Source organism: Dama dama, chromosome 25 (genome assembly GCF_033118175.1).
Source record: "Dama dama isolate Ldn47 chromosome 25, ASM3311817v1, whole genome shotgun sequence".
Classification (NCBI taxonomy): Eukaryota; Metazoa; Chordata; class Mammalia; order Artiodactyla; family Cervidae; genus Dama; species Dama dama.
This window is the reverse complement of record NC_083705.1, coordinates 47317573-47337866: the sequence shown is the minus strand read 5'-3', so window position 1 is coordinate 47337866 and position 20294 is coordinate 47317573. Positions and strand designations below refer to the sequence as shown.

The window sequence follows — 20294 nt, the reverse complement described above, 5'->3', positions numbered from 1 at the left end:
CCTAAGACCTGACAAAGCCTTTCACCAGGGCCTATGCAGGCAGCACAGAGAAATCAATAATGACTCTAGGTTAGCAAGGACAGGAACATGGCACTTCAAAGAGATCAACATAGGAAAGACGCTTTTAAAGACCAACCTTCGATGTTTCAGTTTTCTTTTCATTTTGAGTCTGGCAGATTCCATGCTTTGTGAGCAGCTGCTGAACCATGATTTAATTATACATCTGCTCATGTATTATTATTAATTATAATGTTAAGTTTAAGCAATTTAGAAATAGTGTCGCAGGCTGGACAAGCAAATTAAATTACACAAATTTAACTTCTTTCCTTCTCATTTTATCCGGTAAGGGAGGACAAGCAGATAAAAACATGTGGGCTAATGAAAACTCCGTGTTTGCTCTGAGGCTACTGTGTAGCTGAAAGCAGGCTTATGACAAGGCCTATGGTTCACTCATCTGCCAGTTTATCGCAGCAGGGAGGCAGGAAGCTAGGCTGGAAAGGTAGTTTTAGCAAATGGCGCTGGTGTAAGTCGACCCCGCCCCCGCCCCCGCCCCCTGAAACACTGCCGAGCTGATCCATTACCTTGCTCCAGTTTCCCACTTTCCAGCTAGCGCAGGGACGGAGGTGGCACCTCTTGGCCGGGTCTGGCCTCCGCAGGGTGGCGCAGTCGGAATCCACGTGGGTGCTGCACTGCACGCTCCGCCGGTAGGTCCCCAGCCCGCACGTGGTGGAGCACTGCCCGGGAGGAGGGAGAGATGACAGAGGCTCAGGGCCGCTTCCTCACCTACAGCTCACCCCGCCCCACCCTACCCCGGAGGCAGGGCTCCTCCGTCTTGGCTACTCACTAAACCTGCCTGCAGAGCTTCAGAAACTTACCAGCGCTGGGGCTCCAGCCGCAAACAATCGGAATGGCTGAGGGTAGGGCTCAGGCAGGAGTAGTTAAAAAAAAAAAACAAACCCCAGGTGATTCTAATAAGCGGCCAGGGTTGAGAATCCCTGATTTCTATCTGGGAGGAAAACTCAGTGCAAATGGAAATTTGCTTCCCTTTACAAAGTATCCTGGCTAGAAGGTCTATGGAATGACTACGAGCTACAGGCACACTGCTGCATTTTATCAACGCTATTCATGGAAACGGAAGAGTAGAAAATAGCCTAGGTCAACGGTTTTTTCAACTGGCTCATTTATGGAGGCAAATGGGCTTTGCTGGTGGCTCAGTGGTAAAGAATCAGCCCGGCAACACAGGAGAGGTGGCTTCGATCCCTGGGTCAGGAAGATCCCCTGAAGAAGGAAATGGCAACCCACTCCAGTATTCTTGACTGGAAAATCCCACAGATGGAGGAGCCTGGCGGACTATAGTCCATAGGGTCACAAAGAGTCAGACACAACTGAGCAACTGAGCATTGTGTTATGTGTGTATATATATATACCAGTGAGCCAGGAGGGAAGCCCATTTACCTCCATAAATGAGCCAGTTGAAAAAACTGTTGACCTAGGCTATTTTCTACTCATCCCTTTCAATGAACAGCATTGATGAAATGCAGCAGTGTGCCTGTAGCTCGTAGTCATTCCACAGACCTATGTGTGTGTGTATGTGTGTATAAACACACATACACACAATACATATATACACATAATACTTATATACACATATACATAATACACATAATACGTATATATAAAATATGTGAAAGTGAAAGTCACTCAGTCATGTCTGACACTTTTTGACCCCATGGACTATACAGTGCATAGAATTCTCCAGGCCAGAATACTGGAGTGGGTAGCCTTTCCCTTCTCCAGGGGATCTTCCCAACCCAGGGATTGAATCCGATTCTCCCACATTGCAGGTGGATTCTTTAACAGGTGAGCCACCAGGGAAACACAAGAATACTGGAATGGGTAGCCTATCCCTTCTCCAGGAGATCTTCCCGAGCTGGGAATGAAACCAGGGTCTGCTACATTGCAGGCAGATTCTTAACCAGCTGAGCTACCAGGGAAGCCCATATATATAATATATATTAGAGATAATAACAGCTGAAGTGCATAGACTCATTGCACTAGTGGCCCCACTGTTCACACCCATGCTGTTTGCAATGGACTTCACAGCTCCTCTCATCAAATAATAGAATGTATTTCCCCAGCTGTTGAATCAAGACTGTTCTTGTACCTTTCTTTTGCCAAGAAATTGCAGTGGATGATGCTGTGCAAGTTCTTAAGAAATCTTGCTTGTTTCAGTTCTCTCTCTCGGACCCTTGTCTCTGCCATGAGAATAAAACTGGCTAACCTCCTGGAGGATGAGAGATCTTGTGAAATCAAGCTGGGTGACCCAGCTGAGGCCATCCCAGACCAGCCAGCCTTCAGCCAACCCTTCACCAGATGCATGACAAGCCAAGCTGAGATCAGCTAAGCTCAGCCTGGGTCAGAAGACACTTCCAGCAATCCACACACTCATGGACAAAAATGAACGTTTACTGAGGTTTTATGGTTGGTTGTTACAAAGCACTATTGTGGTAATAGATAATGGATACAACTACACAACAGGTACTTTTCCTATATTTTCTCTAACCTCGGAGACTCAGGATACAATTAGAATTCTGCAGTTCACTAATGGTGTGATCTTTGGTGGTTTCCTAACTTCTCTAGCAAGTAAAACTGGTGATAAGACTAGGACCTCATTTAAGTTGCTGTGAGAACGGTAGAGTTAATCCATACACAGAGTGAGTGATCTACAAATGTTCCCTATTAAACATGGCACTGTAACTGAAGCTCCAATACCTGGTCACCTGATGCAAAGAGCCGACTCATTAGAGAAGACCCTGATGCTGGGAAAGATTGAAGGCAGGAGGAGAATGGGACGACAGAGAATGAGATGGTTGGATGACATCACCAACTCAATGGACATGCGTTTGAGCAAGCTCCAGGAGATAGTGAAGGACAGGGAAGCCTGGTATGCTGCATGGGGTTACAAGGAGTCGGACAGGGCTGAGCAACTGAGTAATAACAAAAACAAACATAGCACACCTGCAAGGTCAGCGCTGTGAGTCCCACTCTCCAGATTTCTGGGGCCCAGAGAGCTTAGCAGTTATGCTCAAGGTCACAAAGACAATACAATGTTAATTTCACACCATGGCAAGGAAAAAAAACAATGTTTGTTCTAAACCCAGGAGAGGAGCTAGTGAAACCAAATTCCCAGGCTAGTGATGACCTTGGTACATCTCAAGTGATGTCTATAGCTCTTTGTGCCATATTTATGTGGTAAATAAACATGTGTCTCTGGGGATCTGAGTCTGGTCCTGTAGGGTTCAGATGTGAGCAGACATTTGTTTAATTCCTTTTTGACAATTTCTATTTAGGCAGCAAATGAGTCCAAAGACAAAGATGACAGGAGGACATTCATGGAATGCAGTAAGCGAAAGGGGATTCCACTGATTGTCTCCTATGTTGGTTTAAAATTGGGAGTGGGGGGTGCAGAGAAGAGAAGATCCTGAGGAGGCAGAGGAACAGCTTCTTTTTGTCCTGGGAACCTTCTCCCTCCTTACAGCCAGTGACCCTGTGATAACTGATTTACCAGGTCAAGGAGCAGGTATTGGGGTGTTCAGAACTGGAACTGCTGTGCAGGGCTGTATCAGAATCATGTGAAAACTGCTGTGAAAGGCTGTGGAAAATTACACTGTCACTTCCATTTACATGACTGCACAGCATACATTTCACTGACTGGCCCAGGGGATCTGACTGAATGATGAGGCAATGGGATAAGAAGTAATCTTCTGTCACAGTGAGACCCACACCCACGCACAGTGTGAAGCTCCTGAGTTTTCTGTCTTGTAATATATCTCAAAGTAAATACTCACTGAGCACTTCCTATATGCCTGACACTCTTCTACACACAAGTTATTATTCCTCTTATTTCATAATAATCGTATGAATCAGGCATTGTTATCCTCATTTTAAAAATGAGGAAATGGGTGTGGAGAGAACATACAGTCAGTGAGTGATGGAGCTAATACTCAAACCTAGAATGTCTGCTTTCAAGTTTTATGTCTATTCACAATATGAACTTGGTTTTGGTGGCTTAGATGGTAAAGAATCTGCCTGTAATGCAGGAGCCCTGGGTTTGATCCCTGGGTTGAGAAGATCCCCTGGAGAAGGGAATGGCTACCCATTCCAGTATTCTTGCCTGGAGAATCCCACGGACAGAGAAGCCTGGTGGGTTATAGTCTATGGGTACACAAAGAGTCGGACATACACATTTAATATTTGAAATCACAAGTAGTTAGAGGCATACGCTGTGAACAGCCCTTCAGCACAGGACAGAAAGTGGGAGGACAAGGTGAGAGAGATTTCTGATCGAATACTAAGGAACTTTAGAACTTACTTCCAATATTAAAGAGCAAGAAAGTCTTCATGGAAGACGCAGCTCAAAGCTTGATACTGAAGAACAGGTGGGATTTATTAATAAAAGGAGAAGGAGAAGGAAATTTCAGGCAGAGAAAACCATGGAAACAAAGGAACTGAGCTGAGATGAGCAGAAGGTTTAGTGGAAACAGAGCAGTTGAGATTTGCTGAGGCTTAGGTGGGTGAAGGCATAGGAGTTAGTATGTTGAAAGCTGAATTATTCAAGGATGTGAGGGCTGTTGGATAATAGAGTGGACTTTGTATGATCTGATATGCAATGAAGAGACATTAGCAATTTATGATTAGGTGTTTGGAATGATTAGAAAATTCCTTTCGGAAGAGTGATATGGTAGTAATATGGCAATACATTGCTTGTGATGATATGTGGAAAGCACTGGGGAGAGCAAAGATAGTAAGTACCCAGACCAGCAAGGGCAAGAGCAAGGGCAAGGGTCCTAACAAGAGTAGCAACTGAGTGTCCACCATTCTTGACTATTGTGGCGCTACTGGCATTTTGGATTTCCCAAAATGTCACAGGACCCTCATGATCTTTGGCTCCTAGACCCTGAATGCTGGCATCAGCCTCTCCGCCAGCACTGTAATAAACAAAAAGCATCCCTACTTTTTTCTATATGCCACCCAGCAGCAGACTGGAAACCACTTGGCCTAAATGAGCAGGAAATAAAGAGGAGATGACAGACACGATGTTTTTATTTCCTGTTCATTGAGGCCTCCCCAGTGGCTCAGTGGTAAAGAACCTGCCTGCAATGCAGGAGACGTGGGTTAGATCCCTGGGTTGGGAAGATGCCCTGGAGAAGGAAATGGCAACCCACTCCAGTATTCTTTTTTTTAAATTAATTGGAGACTAAAGTTTACAGCATTGTGGTGGTTTTCACCATACATCGACATGAGTCAGCCACGGGTGTACATGTGTCCCCCCATCTTGAACCCCCTCCCACCTCCCTCCCCACCCCATCCCTCTGGGTTGTCCCAGAGCACCAGCTCTGAGTGCCCTGCTTCATGCACTGAACTTGCACTGGTCATTTATTTAACATATGGTAATATACATGTTTCAATGCTATTCTCTGATATCGTCCCACCCTCTCCTTTTCCCACGGAGTCCAAAAGTCTGTTCTTTACATCTGTGTCTCTTTTGCTGTCTTACATATAGGGTCATCATTACCATCTTTCTAGATTCCATATACATGTGTTAATATCCTGTATTGGTGTTTCTCTTTCTGACTTACTTCACTCTGTATAATAGGCTCCAGTTTCATCCACCTTATTAGAACTGACTCAAATGTAGTCAGTCTTTTTTTTTTTTTATAGCTGAGTAATATTCCATTGTGTATATGTACCATAGCTTCCTTATCCATTCATCTGATGATGGACATCTAGGTTGCTTCCATGTCCTAGTTATTGTAAACAGTGCTGCAATCAACATTCCACTCCAGTATTTTTGCCTGGAGAGTCCCATGAACAGAGGAGCCTGGCGGGCTACAGTCCATGTGGTTGCAAAAGAGTTGCACACAACTGAGCAACTAAACAACAGGAAATAAAGAGGAGTTGACAGACACGATGAGAGGACAGACACAGACCCAAAAACTGTTAGGGTTTTCTAGTAGGACAGGGAAGCCTGATCTCAGTGGTTAACCTGGACTTCCTAAGGTGTAGTGACTGAGTGGCCAATGAGACCATTCTAGGGAGGGACAATCCCAAAGAAACAACTTCAGAGATGGGTAGAATAAAAAATCAGGGGACAGTGGGAAACTCACAACCCAAAGTTTTCATTCTGAATCCTGATCCTCTCAGACAGTTCTGTGTATGAAACATTTTGACTCAAAAGATGCTTAAAGGGAGCAGGCACCAAGCCCAGTCATGGAGGGGACTCCTGCCAAATGTGGACTTCTAGGCTGGTAATATCCTTGTAGCTTTCAAAACCTCTGCAGTCTGGGCCAATTCCCCTTTTCCAGCCAAACTGCCTAGAATTAATAGTCCCCAACGGCTCCACCATGGTTGCCAAATATTGGGTGAGCTATGATGTACTCAGTAAGACAGTTTATTTCTGTCAAAGTCAAAGGATGACAGGAGATAGAATTAATTCTTTGTATCTTGATTGCCTATAATCAGAATGTTTCAATTAACCTCTGGGCTTAAACAGTCATTGGAGTTGATAGGTACTTCTATTTAGGTTTACTTTATTTGAATATGGTAACTTCTCACTAGATCAATTAACACTTGTCAATTAACATATATTAAATATCCTCAGAACAAAAGCATTAAAACACATTTACATAAGAGGATGAGAAAGGAAACTAATTTCTAGGTCATCCAAAGCTACTTTTTAATGAAACTTTTGTAATGTATTATTCTGTGGACTGAGAAGAGCTGTCCATCTTTATTAACCCTCCTAATGTGATGACTGTTTCATCTGAAAGGGTCTCTCCTTGGGCTGTACTTTAGGGTCTCCTTCCATTTCAATACTATAAATGTTTCCCCAAAAGTCACCAAAGACTTATTCATTGTAAGATCCATTAGGTCCACTGTTAATTCTCACATGTCCATGGCACTACACCTCTTGATTTAAGTCTTAATTAGTAGACTGTTCCTTACTAGTCTTTCACATGGGATCTCTTTGCCAGCCAGCTTCTTAAAATGTTAGTGTTTTCCAGAATCCCATTCTTGGGCCACTCCTGTTTGCAGCCTTTAGGTTGTACTTGGATGACCTTGCTCACTTCCAAGGTTTGAACTTCTCCCTATTGGTCATGGCCACCAAATGCCATCTCCAGTTTTCACCACTCTCAAGAACCTCAGATAAATACACACAAACATCTGCTGGTTATCCTTTGGATATCCCAAAGGTCCTGCCAACTAAACTCAATCTGCAACTGGACTCATCATCCTTTCTTTGTCTCTGTTGAAACTCACTCTTTCTGTACATTGTATGATATCTCAGTTTATGGGAGCACCACCCATTGGATACCCAAGATTCCAATGGAATAGTCATGACAGACTCCTCTACACCTCTCTTCTCCTCACATTCCACATCCAATTATTCACAAAGTCCTACTGATTTTAAGTTCCCCATATCCCCTGAATTTATCTTTCCCTCTTCATCCCAAGCATTCTTGTCATAGTTCTCATTCCTCATCTAGACTACTGCAGTATCCTCCCAACATGTCATATCCCTTATCCTCACTGCTTCCGGAATGGGCCACCTAAAACACACAGTGGGCCATGTCATTCAGTGGCAGAGACTGATAGATCCTCACTACAGTCCTTTTTCCTCATCCTCCTGAGCATTCAACTAGATTATGTTTTCTATCCATTTTGCACTTTGCTTGGGTCCAATGAGTTCTAGACAGTGGAACATGAGCAGAAGTGATAAATGCCCCCTTCTAGGTTTGGCCCATAAAACTTCCTGTGGGAGAGCCTCTGTGCTCTTTTCCTTCCTAACTGTGACTAGGATGGTGGCCCCAGGGCCAATTTGAAGACGGGAGGATGGTAGAGCCATTGTCAGACTGGAGTCTCAAAGAACTGCACATGGGTCAGAGCCTCATTCTCTACCGCTACCATTGCAGACATAGAATTACCATGTATTATTATGTGAGCGAGAAATCAACTTCTGTTTTGGTGAACCATAACTTGTTTGGCTCTATTTGTTAACAACAGCCTACCTCTCACTGTGCATCTGCACATGACTTCTAAGTACACACACATATTGTACATATGCCATTATGTACAATGTCATTCATACTTTATTCTGATATTGATACCATATACATGCCTTTCGTCTAGTCTTTCACCCTCTGTTTGTCCTTCCTTGTATTTTTCTCAAGGCCCACACTGTCTTTAACGGAAGATGCTTTCAGACTTCATCTCCACTGACTAATTAACAAAATCCTACAAATTAACAGGTAGCCTCAGTTTCCATAACTTGTTCTCTTTGTTGTTGAGTTTAGACCAGACTGTTTTGTTGGATAGAGGACAATAAGCCTATTTAAGTCCTTTAGGGGTGACCCATGTTTTGAAAGAAAAAAATACCTTTTGAGGGTACTATGTGAAATGATACCATTCATAAAACCTACACAGTACATTTTTATTTCAAATATCTAGGCTGGCTGAATCCACTTCAGTGGCCATTTGCTCCTGCAAACTCGAGAATAACCACAAGCCCTCAATGTTATTTGAAAGCACCTTCTTATGAACCATGTGATTTTCTCATCTGTCTACCCAGGGTTACCACATAACTGGCATTGTTTTTATGGATCATATGATCAAGGAAGAAACAAATATAACAGAAGGCAGAGAGAGTGGTAATGCTTCTGATTGTAAAGCAATGGATCATAGGCTATGAAGTCTGTCTGCTTGGGTTCAAATCCCTTCCATGTGTGTGTGATTCTGGCTAGCTACTTCACCTTTCAGCTCTTCCTCATCTCAACAATGGGGGCTACATTACCAATCTCCTTGGGCTGTACTGAGGGTTATGGGAGTGACTACATGTGAAATAGCATGAAGTCATTCTATAAAGCATAGCACACACTTCATACGCATTCACTGTCAACGTACTTCTCATCATTAAGAGCCCATTTAGACTTTGCTAATGGAAAGAAATCTGACCAAAATGTCAGGGATCATGAGACTCATTCCTCTCCTTTTCTGAACAAATTGGATTACTCTAAGCCTGGAAATCTTTTTTGTCCTCCTGAAACTGGATTCTTTACTTGAAAATGGAGATAATAAGATGACTCTCCATTGACAGAAAATGTAATGAACATGATTTCACTTTAGAAATCAAAATAGATCAATGTGAAAACATAGTTTGAATACAAATTAAAAAAATTTGAAAGGTTACATATACCTATTTTTTGCCAGTATAGTCAATTTCGGGACCAACGGTGCTGACTAATTTATACAACAGATTTTAAACAGTGAACTTGTCAGCTGCTGCTAAAATTCACTAGAGAGACCGCAGATTAGAGTGGAAAGATTTAGAAGGCTCATCTTCCAATTTACATGTCTATAGACAAGTCACTTAACTGTTAAAAATCTTAGTTTCTGTAATTGTGAATTGGTACAAATGGAGAGCTTACCTGCTCCCCAGGACTATGAAAAGGAGAAAACAGGAGACTACATATGAAAGTGGTTTGGAAATTAACATGCTTCATAAATTAAATGTATTTTTATTTTTACATTAGCTGCTAATACTTCTTTTTAGCTGGGGAGATGAGTCATGCATCGTCATAAAAATTGCTGAATGATTTGAACATGTGATTATTTTGCCACAAAGTTCTCTTTTGAGTTGTCAGTTTATTTTTAACAAGTTCAAATACTGTGCATTCAAAATACAAATCGGTGAGAAATGATTGTGATGCTTCAAAGGATGTAATTAGTTTTAGAAATGGAGAAACATATCTAGCCAAATTCCTGAAGCCTGAAAACAGGAACCAATGTTTTGTCATCATGTTTATTTTCTTCTTACTCTATCTATGAGTCAAAAAGAGTTTTTTTCAAGAGAATTTTTTTAATACAAGCAAACACTGAGTCAAAAAAAAAAAAGGAATTGTTAATAAAGTAAACATAGAATTCTTTTAAAGAAGTTTGTTTTAGATTTCCATTCCAATTGTGACTACTTGATAGGTTTAAACCAGATTCTCAACATTGGCTTTCTGAATGAAATGTGAACTGAGGTCCTCCCATGGGATTCTTTGAATCCTATGGATTCTTTGGTCCTTCCTCATAGGATTCTTACAGTTTGTAGCTGGAAGGGACATTGGAGAGGAGAGGTGATTTGTACTAGCTTCACGGTTCTGGAGATCAAAAGCAGGTTCAGAGAGGCAGACTGAATTCTCCACTGTCACACAACTGGCTGACTCAGGTCTCCAATTTAGTTCTATGTTCTTCTCACTCTATCTCACTACATTGTTCTCTTACCCTGGACTTTTTTTTTTTTTTTTTTCATATTTGGAGTTAGGTGAAGAGGGAGGTGAGGGCATGGACCTGATTGTTTCACTTTTTTTCAAGTCCATTTGGAAATCTGCATAGAAATGCAACACCCCTAGCTAATTCCATATAGAATCAGGCCTGGGTAAGAAACAGAACTCTTACCTCACTCCAGTTTCCAACAATCCAGTAGGCAGGGCTGTGTCCCATCGAGAGCTGCTTGTAATCCGAGGCATTCAGCAGAAATCCCTCAGCCATCAGACTTGTTGCATCTTCCTTGGTCAGGACTGGTCCGGGACTCTGTGTTAGGTTCATGTTGCTTGGAAGTTCTGGGGGGCGATGGTTTACTGGCTCTTTGGAGTATGCTGGCTGGTGGTCTGCTCCCAGAGGGAGTGGAGTATTAGCTGGCTTTTCAGTGACCATCCCTTCAGCTCTGGATGCTCCATTTTTGACAGTAATGGGCCTTTGGCTGGGTACCAGTCCTTCTGATACTGTGCTAAAGGGTGGCCATAGAGATGTCCCCCCAAGATAAGGGGTTGGTGGAGCTCCAAGTGGTATTTCTGTACTTCTTTCCCCTGGAGCATCATTTCCAGGTACTCTGATCTTGGTCCATGTCACAGAGTTGTTCTCATTTTTTTTCTCAGATGGTTCACTGTCTTCCCCTGAGCCACTATGAATCTCCATTTCTGGCTCTTTGGTCAAGGGACTGTAAAACGAAGTCACCTGCCAAGTCACAGCATTGCTGGAAGTTGACAAGTCAGAACCACTCGTCGTTGTGATGACAAGGTCTCCCTTGGAGGTAGGACCAGTGTCGGGATCGGAAACATTCTCTTCATTTGGCTGGATGCTCAAAGACCGAGAAGTGAGGATGGGCTGGGAAGTACTTCTAGTGGAAATGACATTATGGGTGTCCAGTTCAGTTTGGATTGAACTATTCTGCCCTTGCTTCCCATCCAGGTCTCCTTTGGAGGCGGTGGAAGGATCAGGGCTGTTAACTGTCGGAGCGCTTGGGCTCAGAGGCCCAGGCACTGTGGGTGTAGTCAGCACCCTGGGACTGGGTGTAGTCAGCATCCTGGGACTGGGTGTAGTTGGAGGGACAGGCTTGAAGGGGTCAGGTGTTGGTAGCTTTTTCCCACTGAAAATTGTGCCTCTGTTGGGCTTCAGAATTCTCCGGCTGGATGGGCACTGCTGGAGGCCACAGAGAGCCCTGCTGTTGGGTTTCCTCGTCATGTCGCAGGGCTCATCGTGGTTCTTGGCACACGTGACACTGCGAATCCGTACTCCACCACCACAGGAAACAGAGCACTGGAAAAGAGAGATGGCTGTCAGTCGAGTGGGAAAGACGCGTTGCTTTTCAGGCTACGATTTACAGCAAATCAGGACAGGCCCAGTAGAGACTGCACTGTGCAGCTAAAATCATTTCCTACCTTTGTATTTGACTTCTCTGCAATTTTAGTTTCCCATAGAAATATGTATTTTGGGGAGACCAGCTGGGGCTCAGGACTAACAATCTACCCTTCACAAACTGAAAATGCAAAACCATGACGTGGTGAAACTGAAGTCTCTCTGGGCCAGGACTATTGGATGGTGGATCCACAGAGGGCAATGATTTAAACAATCGCCTGATTTTTCAGAAGAGATAGAAATATTATCTTCCCTAAGGTTTCAGTGCTAATAAAGTGTTTTATGTATTTTCTGGGATCTATTAATTTAATGATAATGAGCCTATCCCTTTATATTCATATAAGTCACACAGCCTCACTCAGGTATCCTAAGCTCCATTTTCTTGCTTGTTGTCAGATGGACTCAGATTAAAAGCTAGACAGTCAGTGTATGCATAAGACGTGTATAGCTCCAGGACCTTTTATGAAATTTAAAGGTGGAAAGTTAATCAAAGGTGGGGAGATAGCCTGTCCAAAGGGTTAGGGGAGCCCTGGAGCATGGTGTCGATTTATACATGGATGTTGTGGCAGCTGCCTCTCCCTAGTGGTCCTCCCAGGGCATGTAAAGCACGGATGGCTAGACTGCCTTTGAAGGAATCCTAACAGGACAGTCACTCCTCAGGATTCATGGTAAAGATCTCTTTGCAACCCTATGGATTCACCAGGCTCCTCTGTCCATGGGGTTCTCCAGGCAAGAATACTGGAGTGGGTTGCCATGTCCTCCTCCAGGGGATTTTTCCGACCCAGGGATAGAATGTGCATCTCTTACATCTCCTGCATTGACAGGTGGGTTCTTTACCACTAGCACCACCTGGGAAGCCCAAACCATACATAGTACATAGTTATGATCAATACATAACACTAGGTTTCTTGATATATTTTTTTAAATCACATTTTTACCCAACTGCTCCATTTTTAGCTTTCTTTCCCAATGATAGGTTAAAGTATCTACCCAATAGTAGGTTCTTGAACACGGACTGTCCAGGAGTTTGTGTTGGCTGGTTTGCATTTGTCTGTCTTACCTTTCTGACCCTAACACAGGTTTCTTAAAGATGGGGACTACATAATGTTCTCCTCTGGAGAAGGGAATGGCAACCCACTCTGGTATTCTTGCCTGGGAAATTCCATGGACGTTGGAGCCTGGGGGGCTACAGTTCATGGAGTTGCAAGAGTTGGACATGACTGAGCAACTAACACTTTCACGCTTGGGGGAACAGTGCTTCATAGACCAAATCCTAATTTTAAATTTATTAGAAAATAAATGTCCCGGATTTCAAAGGGCTTCACAGCCATTATTCTGTGTGATACCCTGTGAATATCAGCCCTGTGAGACCTATACAACTGTGAGATTTACAAGACTGAAATTATTATTCCATCTCTTACAAGAGAGGAAGCTGACACTCAGGAACCCGCTTGAAAGGTTACAAGTCAGTGGCAGAGTAAAAATTGGATTAATTCCATGCCTCTCCCGATCCACCAAAAAAAAAAAAAAAAAACCCCTAGCACAGCATGGTGGACAAGCAATGTGTCTACTGAATTCACTTATTGACTTGATCAAACTTTTGATTTTTGAAAAGTTACCCAAAGGCTTTTATTCATAAGTGAACTCCGGGATACTTCTTGGGATACAATGATCACTTACTACATATTTATTAAGTGACTATTCTACCTGGAAAATAATCAGGAATGGGGATATTCTTCTCCCTGGGAGCTTATGCATTTTTCACTTTGAGTTTCTTGACTTCTCAAATCCTACTTTCAAGTTCCGCTGTATTAGAAAATAAATTTCTCCTTAATTTTGTTCCAATCCAGCATAATCACTGATATCTGTTAAAATCAGCATCTTTGAAAAGCAGGAGATGCATGTGAGTACAGAAGACTGTGTTGCTCAGGGAATGTTCAACTGCAGAGTTGGGTCAACCAATAAAGCTGTAGTGCTTCCCAGGTGACGCTAGTGGTAAAGGACCCACCTGCCAATCCAGGAGACATAAGAGATGTGGGTTCCATCCCTGGGTTGGGAAGATCCCGTGGAGGAGGGCATGGCAACCCACTCCAGTATCCTTGCCTGTAAAATCCCATGGACAGAGAGCCTGGGGGGCTACAGTCCACGGGGTTGCACAGAATCAGACACAACTGAAGCTGTGAGATTAAGATGTCAACAAACACCTAAACAACCAGCTCGAAGACTGAACTTCCAAGTTTGTTTTGATGTAACAGTATTAATCTTTGGACTTCCCTGGTGGCTCAGACGGTAAAGAATCTGCCTACAATGCAGGAACCTTGGGTTTGATCCCTGAATCAGGAAGATCCTCTGGAGAAGGGAATGGCAACCCACTCCAGTATTCTTGCCTGGGAAATTCCATGGACATTGGAGCCTGGTGGGCTACAGTGCATGGAGTTGCAAGAGTTGGACATGACTGAGCAACTAACACTTTCACGCTTGGGGGAACAGTGCTTCATAGACCAATAAATGCACACTTATTTCCAACTAAATGGAGACCACCAATAAAGCTGTTAAAACCCTGCAGTGAGGAAATGATCTCTTGTAGCATCTTCTGTGACTCACTTCACTTTAAAGCCTGGAAAGTGAAGCCTGTGGGTTTTTATTTTTCTGGCTTGCTACAATGTTTCTGCTTTTCTTGTGTATGAAGAGACTTTATGCTGTATTCATTTTAGTCATCCTGAGTCACTTCTCCACTGATCTGAACTCCTAGTGTTTTCAAATCTCCACTTTGTAAAACTGTATCAGTCTAAGTAAATAATACTCAAGGTATGCCTGAACATATTTCCATGCTGGCTGCCTCAGACGGGTTCCAATTTGAGAACTGATTCATAAATCAGGACCTGGATAACCCTAATACCAAGCAGGTGTACCCTGCCTTGCGTTTTCTTTCCAAGAAATGTCAGAGCTAAAAGTAGGAAACTCTGATTTTTTTTTTCTTCTCTGGTTGTAACCTTTTTTGGTTTATTTTGATTTGCAACATCTCTAAAACCCACAGAATTTACTCTACAACTTTACAAGCATTTTTAAAAATCCAGAAGGATATGCATGTGTGCCCTCCACCCCATGATGAACTATGAAATTAAAAAGTTATAAAACCTGTAAGAAATAGCACCTGATATGCCATTATAAACTCTAGGCATGATGTAGGGACTAAGTTCAGCGTCCTCATCTAGAAACTGAAAGTAATAATAACCTTTCAAGACTGACGATATATTATACAAGACGGCAATCTTAACATAGTGCATAATATATAGGAGACAACTGGGAATTGGAAGGCATTATTATCACTGTTGTAATAACGATGCTGATAGTAATAATAGTAATAATAACAAAGGGCATGGGGGTCCCCAATTTCTACTATCCCTCTGAAGCACAGAGTGACACACAGACCTATCTTGCAGGATGCTGTGAAGTGAGCATCTGTGTAAATAAAGTGGTTGCAGGCACAAGTCTAGAAGATACCACGGAGATGCATATTCCCATTAGTTTATTGCTGGATTTTCTTTTTTTTTTTTTTTGAATTTGGGTTTCCTAGGGCCAATAGATATGTTTTTATTTCTAATTTACAAATTATAAGTATTAAATAATCGTATTCACTATGAATTTGTTCAGCCTAAAAGAATAAAGCAGGAGTAAATAATTGCTATCTAGATAGTTTAATTAAAACACATTAGGTTTTGGTCTTTCAAAACAGAAGATTATTCTAGAACAGAAACACCAAAGTCGCAGCCTAAGAGGTACCTATGGCCCATGGGCATGTATTCTTTGGTCTGCTCAACCTCAGAAGAAACAAGCAAATAACAAAAGACAAATATAGAATTAGCAGGCAACATTTTAAAGTGAGAAGATTCCATATTAAAACTCCAGGTTTTTTAGCTTCTCTTGAAAAAGCAGGTGATCTGTAACTATGGGCCCCATTCCCAACTGGCAACTCAAAAACTTCGTGGACAGATACCTCGTCTGGGGAGTTTACATGTTTCTTGACCTACTATTCAAACGCATCCACTCTCCTCACCCAGTAGACATGGCATCTTTCAAATAATCGATGCTCGCCATTCCTTCGCACTGGGGCACATTATGTCCAGTGAGACAGTCAGTGTGAACTGTCTACTGTGTATACGGAGCCTAAAAACTCAGGTGGTTTTTCTCGTAGTAGCAGCAGAACAAGTGGTACTGTTTTGTATTCAGCCCACGCATTTCCTAGTATATCTTCCAACTGTGTTTATCTCCTTAGGAGCTGTCAAGCCCTTCAGATGAGATAAATGCAGGACACAGCGCCACACTTAGAGCTCATCTCAATTGCTAGTTTCAGGATCCTCAAAACCAGTTTCTGAGATGATTACCTTACGCCCTTCTTGCCTTATAATTTTGAACTCTGTACCAGGCAAACAGTTTGTCAATCTGTGAATGTCCTCCCTGGGAGTTATCTTGCCCTCACTTGCCATCACTCTGAGATTAAGGCCTCTGGGGGGAGCCTGCTGAGAAAGAAGTCTGCTGCTAAATTAGTCAACTCCCAACTCCCTCTGCCCGAGGGATGCTGTGGGGGAGGGGGCTTGCAATTGGCTCAGAGCTGTCATGCTAAAAGAGAGTTTATTCAAAAACACAGCTGGGGTTTATCAGAGAGGTTGGGTTAAAGGGATGAGTAGGGAAACAGCCAATACATAGTCTCAGGAAGTGATAAATGAATGATTGGTTGTTGTTGTTCAGTTGCTCAATCATTTCTGACTCTGCGACCCCAAGCACTGCAGCACGCCAGGCTTCCCTGTCCTTCACTATCTCCTGGACTTTGTTCAAACTCATGCCCATTGAGTCGGTGATGTTATCCAACCATCTCATCCTCTGTCATCCTCTTCTCCTGCCCTCATTCTTTCCCAGCATCCTTTTCCAGTGAGTCGGCTGTTCCCATCAGGTGGCCAAAGTATTGGAGCTTCAGCTTCACCATTAGTCCTTCCAATCTCATACTAAAATCATTTTGAAAGTAAGTGACCTATTACAGGTTGAACTGTGTCCCCTCCAAAAAAGATAGAGCCTTAACTCCTGGTCGCCCGCTTCCCTTGTGCCTCAGGATGTGGTCTTATCTGGAGATGCTGTCTTTACAGAGGAAGTCAAGGTAAAACGAGGTCACTGGGGTGGACCCTAATCCAGTATGACCATTGTCCTCATGAAAAGGGTAAATCTGGATGCAGAGACGCACATAGAGAGACAGCACCACATAGAGATGAAAGCAGAGGTGATGGTGATGCATCTATAAGCCAAGAGACACCAAAGATTGTGAGCAAAGCATCAGAGGTCAGGAGAGAAGCATGGAAACATTTCTCTCTCACACCCCTCTGTCCATGGGACTTTCCAGGCAAGAACACAGCAGCTGTGCCCTGCTCCAGGGGATCTTCCTGACCCAGGGATCGAACACACATCTCTTATGTCTCCTGCATTGGCAGGCGGGTTTTTTTCCTACCACTAGTACCACCTGGGAATCCTCAGGAGGAATCAACTCTGCGGACACCTTACTCTTAGACTTCCAGTTATTGTGAATGAAAAATGCTGCCCATCATGGCAGTAAATAAAGGATGCTGCAGTTGTCAAACCCAGCCAGCCCTGAGGGGACTCAAGAAGGGGAAGAGCAGGGCCCTGACCCAGATAGCTAAGGTGATTTTAGAGAGCCCAGACTCTTGCATCTTCTCATACATAGAAAAGTACTAAATTCATTAACTTGAGACATCTGGTTTTCTTTAATTAATGCTAATCTTTAGATATGAGGCCCTATAGTTCAGGGGTTAGAATACTGGTCTTGTAAACCAGGGGTCATGAGTTCATATCTCGCTGGGGTCTGCTGAGTTCCAACTACCTAGTCTTTGTTGCAAAAACCTCAATGTCAATCCCAAGCTTCCAATTTATCCGTCTCCTGCCTTTCCCCCTTAATGACCACAAGTTTGATTTTTACACCTGTGACTCTTTTTCTGATTTGTGCAACAATGGAAGTCAACTATGCACGCTAAGTCACTTCAGTCATGTCTAACTCTTTGCCACCCTACGGACGGTAGTTCACCAGGCTCCTCTGTCCGTGAGATTTTCCAGGCAAGAATACTGGAGTGGGCTGCCACGTCCTCCTCCAGGGCATCTTCCCCACCCAGGGATTGAATCCACATCTCTTATGTCTCCTGTGCTGGCAGGCAGGTTCTTTACCACTGGTGCCACCTGAGAAACCTCTATATTCTGGCTCCTCCCTTTCCTCTTTGGTACAGTCCCTCAGAGCTATCTGAGAGGTGGCATCTCAGGCTTGATGCCTCCCTTCTGTCCACCAAATATAACATAACTCTGGACTTTGAGGCTGTGCATTTTTTCAGTCAACATTACAAAATTGGTGAGACAGTACATTTCTATTATTTAAGGTGCCCAGTTTGTGGTACTTTGTTAAGGCAGTCCTAGCAAGCAAATATACAGCTCGGTGGAGAATCAGTATGACCCCCAACTGGTTTTCTTCGAGTAGCTGTTTCAGACAAGGGTGCTCGCGTGTGTTCTCTAGGAAACCTGGCGGAGCATGGGCTGCTGGCATCTGGGAAGAACTGAGATGCTGGCACTCGCAGAGGTGACACGCCAAAAGAGCAGGCAGTCAAGGCTGAAGCATCAGGTGTCCAGCCTCACATGACTGTCTGGGACCTTGAATGAAACTGGGGAATACTGAGAGTAATTGACTCAGCCATGTCTTCTCACCTTCCGGGCTGTCTCCCTGCAGTTTTCAGGAACTCTTGTGGCTCTTCACATGAGTTGTATGTGCCTGTTTTCATTTAGCAACAGATACACCATGGGCATTTGCTGCAGTGCTTTCTTTTGAAGAGCCAAGAGAGCTTGATCATGAAACATTTAGTCTACCTGGCCACACGTGGAAGCCAAAACCTATGTGAACAGCTTTGCACTTAATAAACTCTCAGGAGCTGGGCTAATTAACTGTTGTATTCATTTGTTTGTTTGTGTGCTTTGGTCAGGCACAAAGAGAGTAGATTAAAGATCTCTGCAGACCCTGAGCATGTCTGCTGTTGAGGCTCTACCCTAAGGCCCATCCAATATATTAAAAACCATCTCTCGTCTCAAGTGACATATAATCTTCTTCTGTAAAAACAATTTGAAAAGCTTTTTATTCTTTTGCTCTTGAAAATATTTGGTGAGGACCACTCATTTAATTTATGAGTGGTTCTGATTTCTCTGTGATCATTACACATAGTCTGGAATTCCAGCAAAGTGAGAAGAGCCAGTCTACAAATTGTTTCCTAAACAGAATACATTTTTTATGAACACTGAGAGCTGTCATGTTGTTACATTTTGCAGATGTTTGAGAGGCTTTATGCCAGAGTTCAGAGTAAAAGCTCTGTTGCCAGCAGTCAAATCCTGGCTCCACTGTTTAAAGGCTGTGTGACTTTGGACAAGTTTCTAAATATCTCTATGCTTCTCTTTCTTTACCAGTGAAATGGGGCTAATAAGGCCATTGTGTGCTCAGTCGTGTTTGACTCTTTGCGACCCTGTGGGCTGTAGCTCACCAGGTTCCTCTGTCCAGGGATTTTTCCAGGCAAGAATACTGGAATGGGTGGCCATTTCCTCCTCTAGGGGATCTTCCTGACCCAGGGATCAAACCCACGTCTCTTGGGTCTCCTGTATTGACAGTTGGATTCTTTACCATTGAGTCACCTGGTAAGCCTGGTAATACCTACAAAGGTGTCTAATATACATACTAAATGCTTGATAATCATTTGTTTTTAATATGTAATTAAATATTGATTTCTGATTTTTCAGTATCCTTTGCTTTACTGGAGCAACAGAGTAGTTTTGTTTTTCAGATTTTAAACACTTTTGTGGGTCCATGAAAACCTTGCAGTCGCTAAGCCACGTGCCCCTGCATAAAAGGACTCTGAGCTCAGAGAGGGAATTAGATGAAGATGCAGGGGCCAATACACGTTCCCCCTACAATGTAGAAGGACTCCCTTTTCTCCACACCCTCCCTAGCATTTATTATTTGTAGACTTTTTGATGGTGGCTATTCTGACCTGTGTGAGGTGACATGTTATTGTAGTTTTGATTTGCATTTCTCTAATAATTAGTGATGTTGAGCATTTTTTCATATCTATATGTCTTCTTTGGAGAAGTGTCTATTTAGATCTTCTGCCCACTTTTAAAAACTGGATTGTTTTTTTGATATAAGAACTACCGTATGACCCAGCAAACCCTATTCCTTGGCATATACCCAGAGAAAGCTGTAATTCAAAAAGATATATGCACCCCAGTGTTCACTGTAGCACTGTTTACAGTAGCCAGGACATGTTCAGTAACAAAGGAATGGGAAAAGAAGTTAGGGTACACACATACAGTGGAATATCATAAAAAAGAATGAGAGAATGCCATTTGCAGCAACGTGAATGGATGTAGAGATTGTCTTACTGAGTGAAGTAAGTCAGAGAAAGACAAATATTATATACCGCTTATATATGGCATCTTAAAAACTGGGTACACGAATAAACTTACAA

General features: G+C 43.0%; 1 protein-coding gene across 1 annotated transcript in view; it reads right to left on the bottom strand.

Moving 5' to 3' along the window:
* The window catches only part of ADAMTS12 (ADAM metallopeptidase with thrombospondin type 1 motif 12), a 376425-nt gene that overhangs the window by 36741 nt on the left and 319390 nt on the right, over nt 1–20294 (bottom strand). Inside the window, exons 19-20 of the mRNA XM_061129264.1 lie at nt 10501–11640; nt 582–734 (exon numbers count right to left, since the gene is read on the bottom strand). Coding sequence (XP_060985247.1) covers nt 582–734; nt 10501–11640 — 1293 coding nt within the window. The remainder of the gene's footprint in view (nt 1–581; nt 735–10500; nt 11641–20294) is intronic.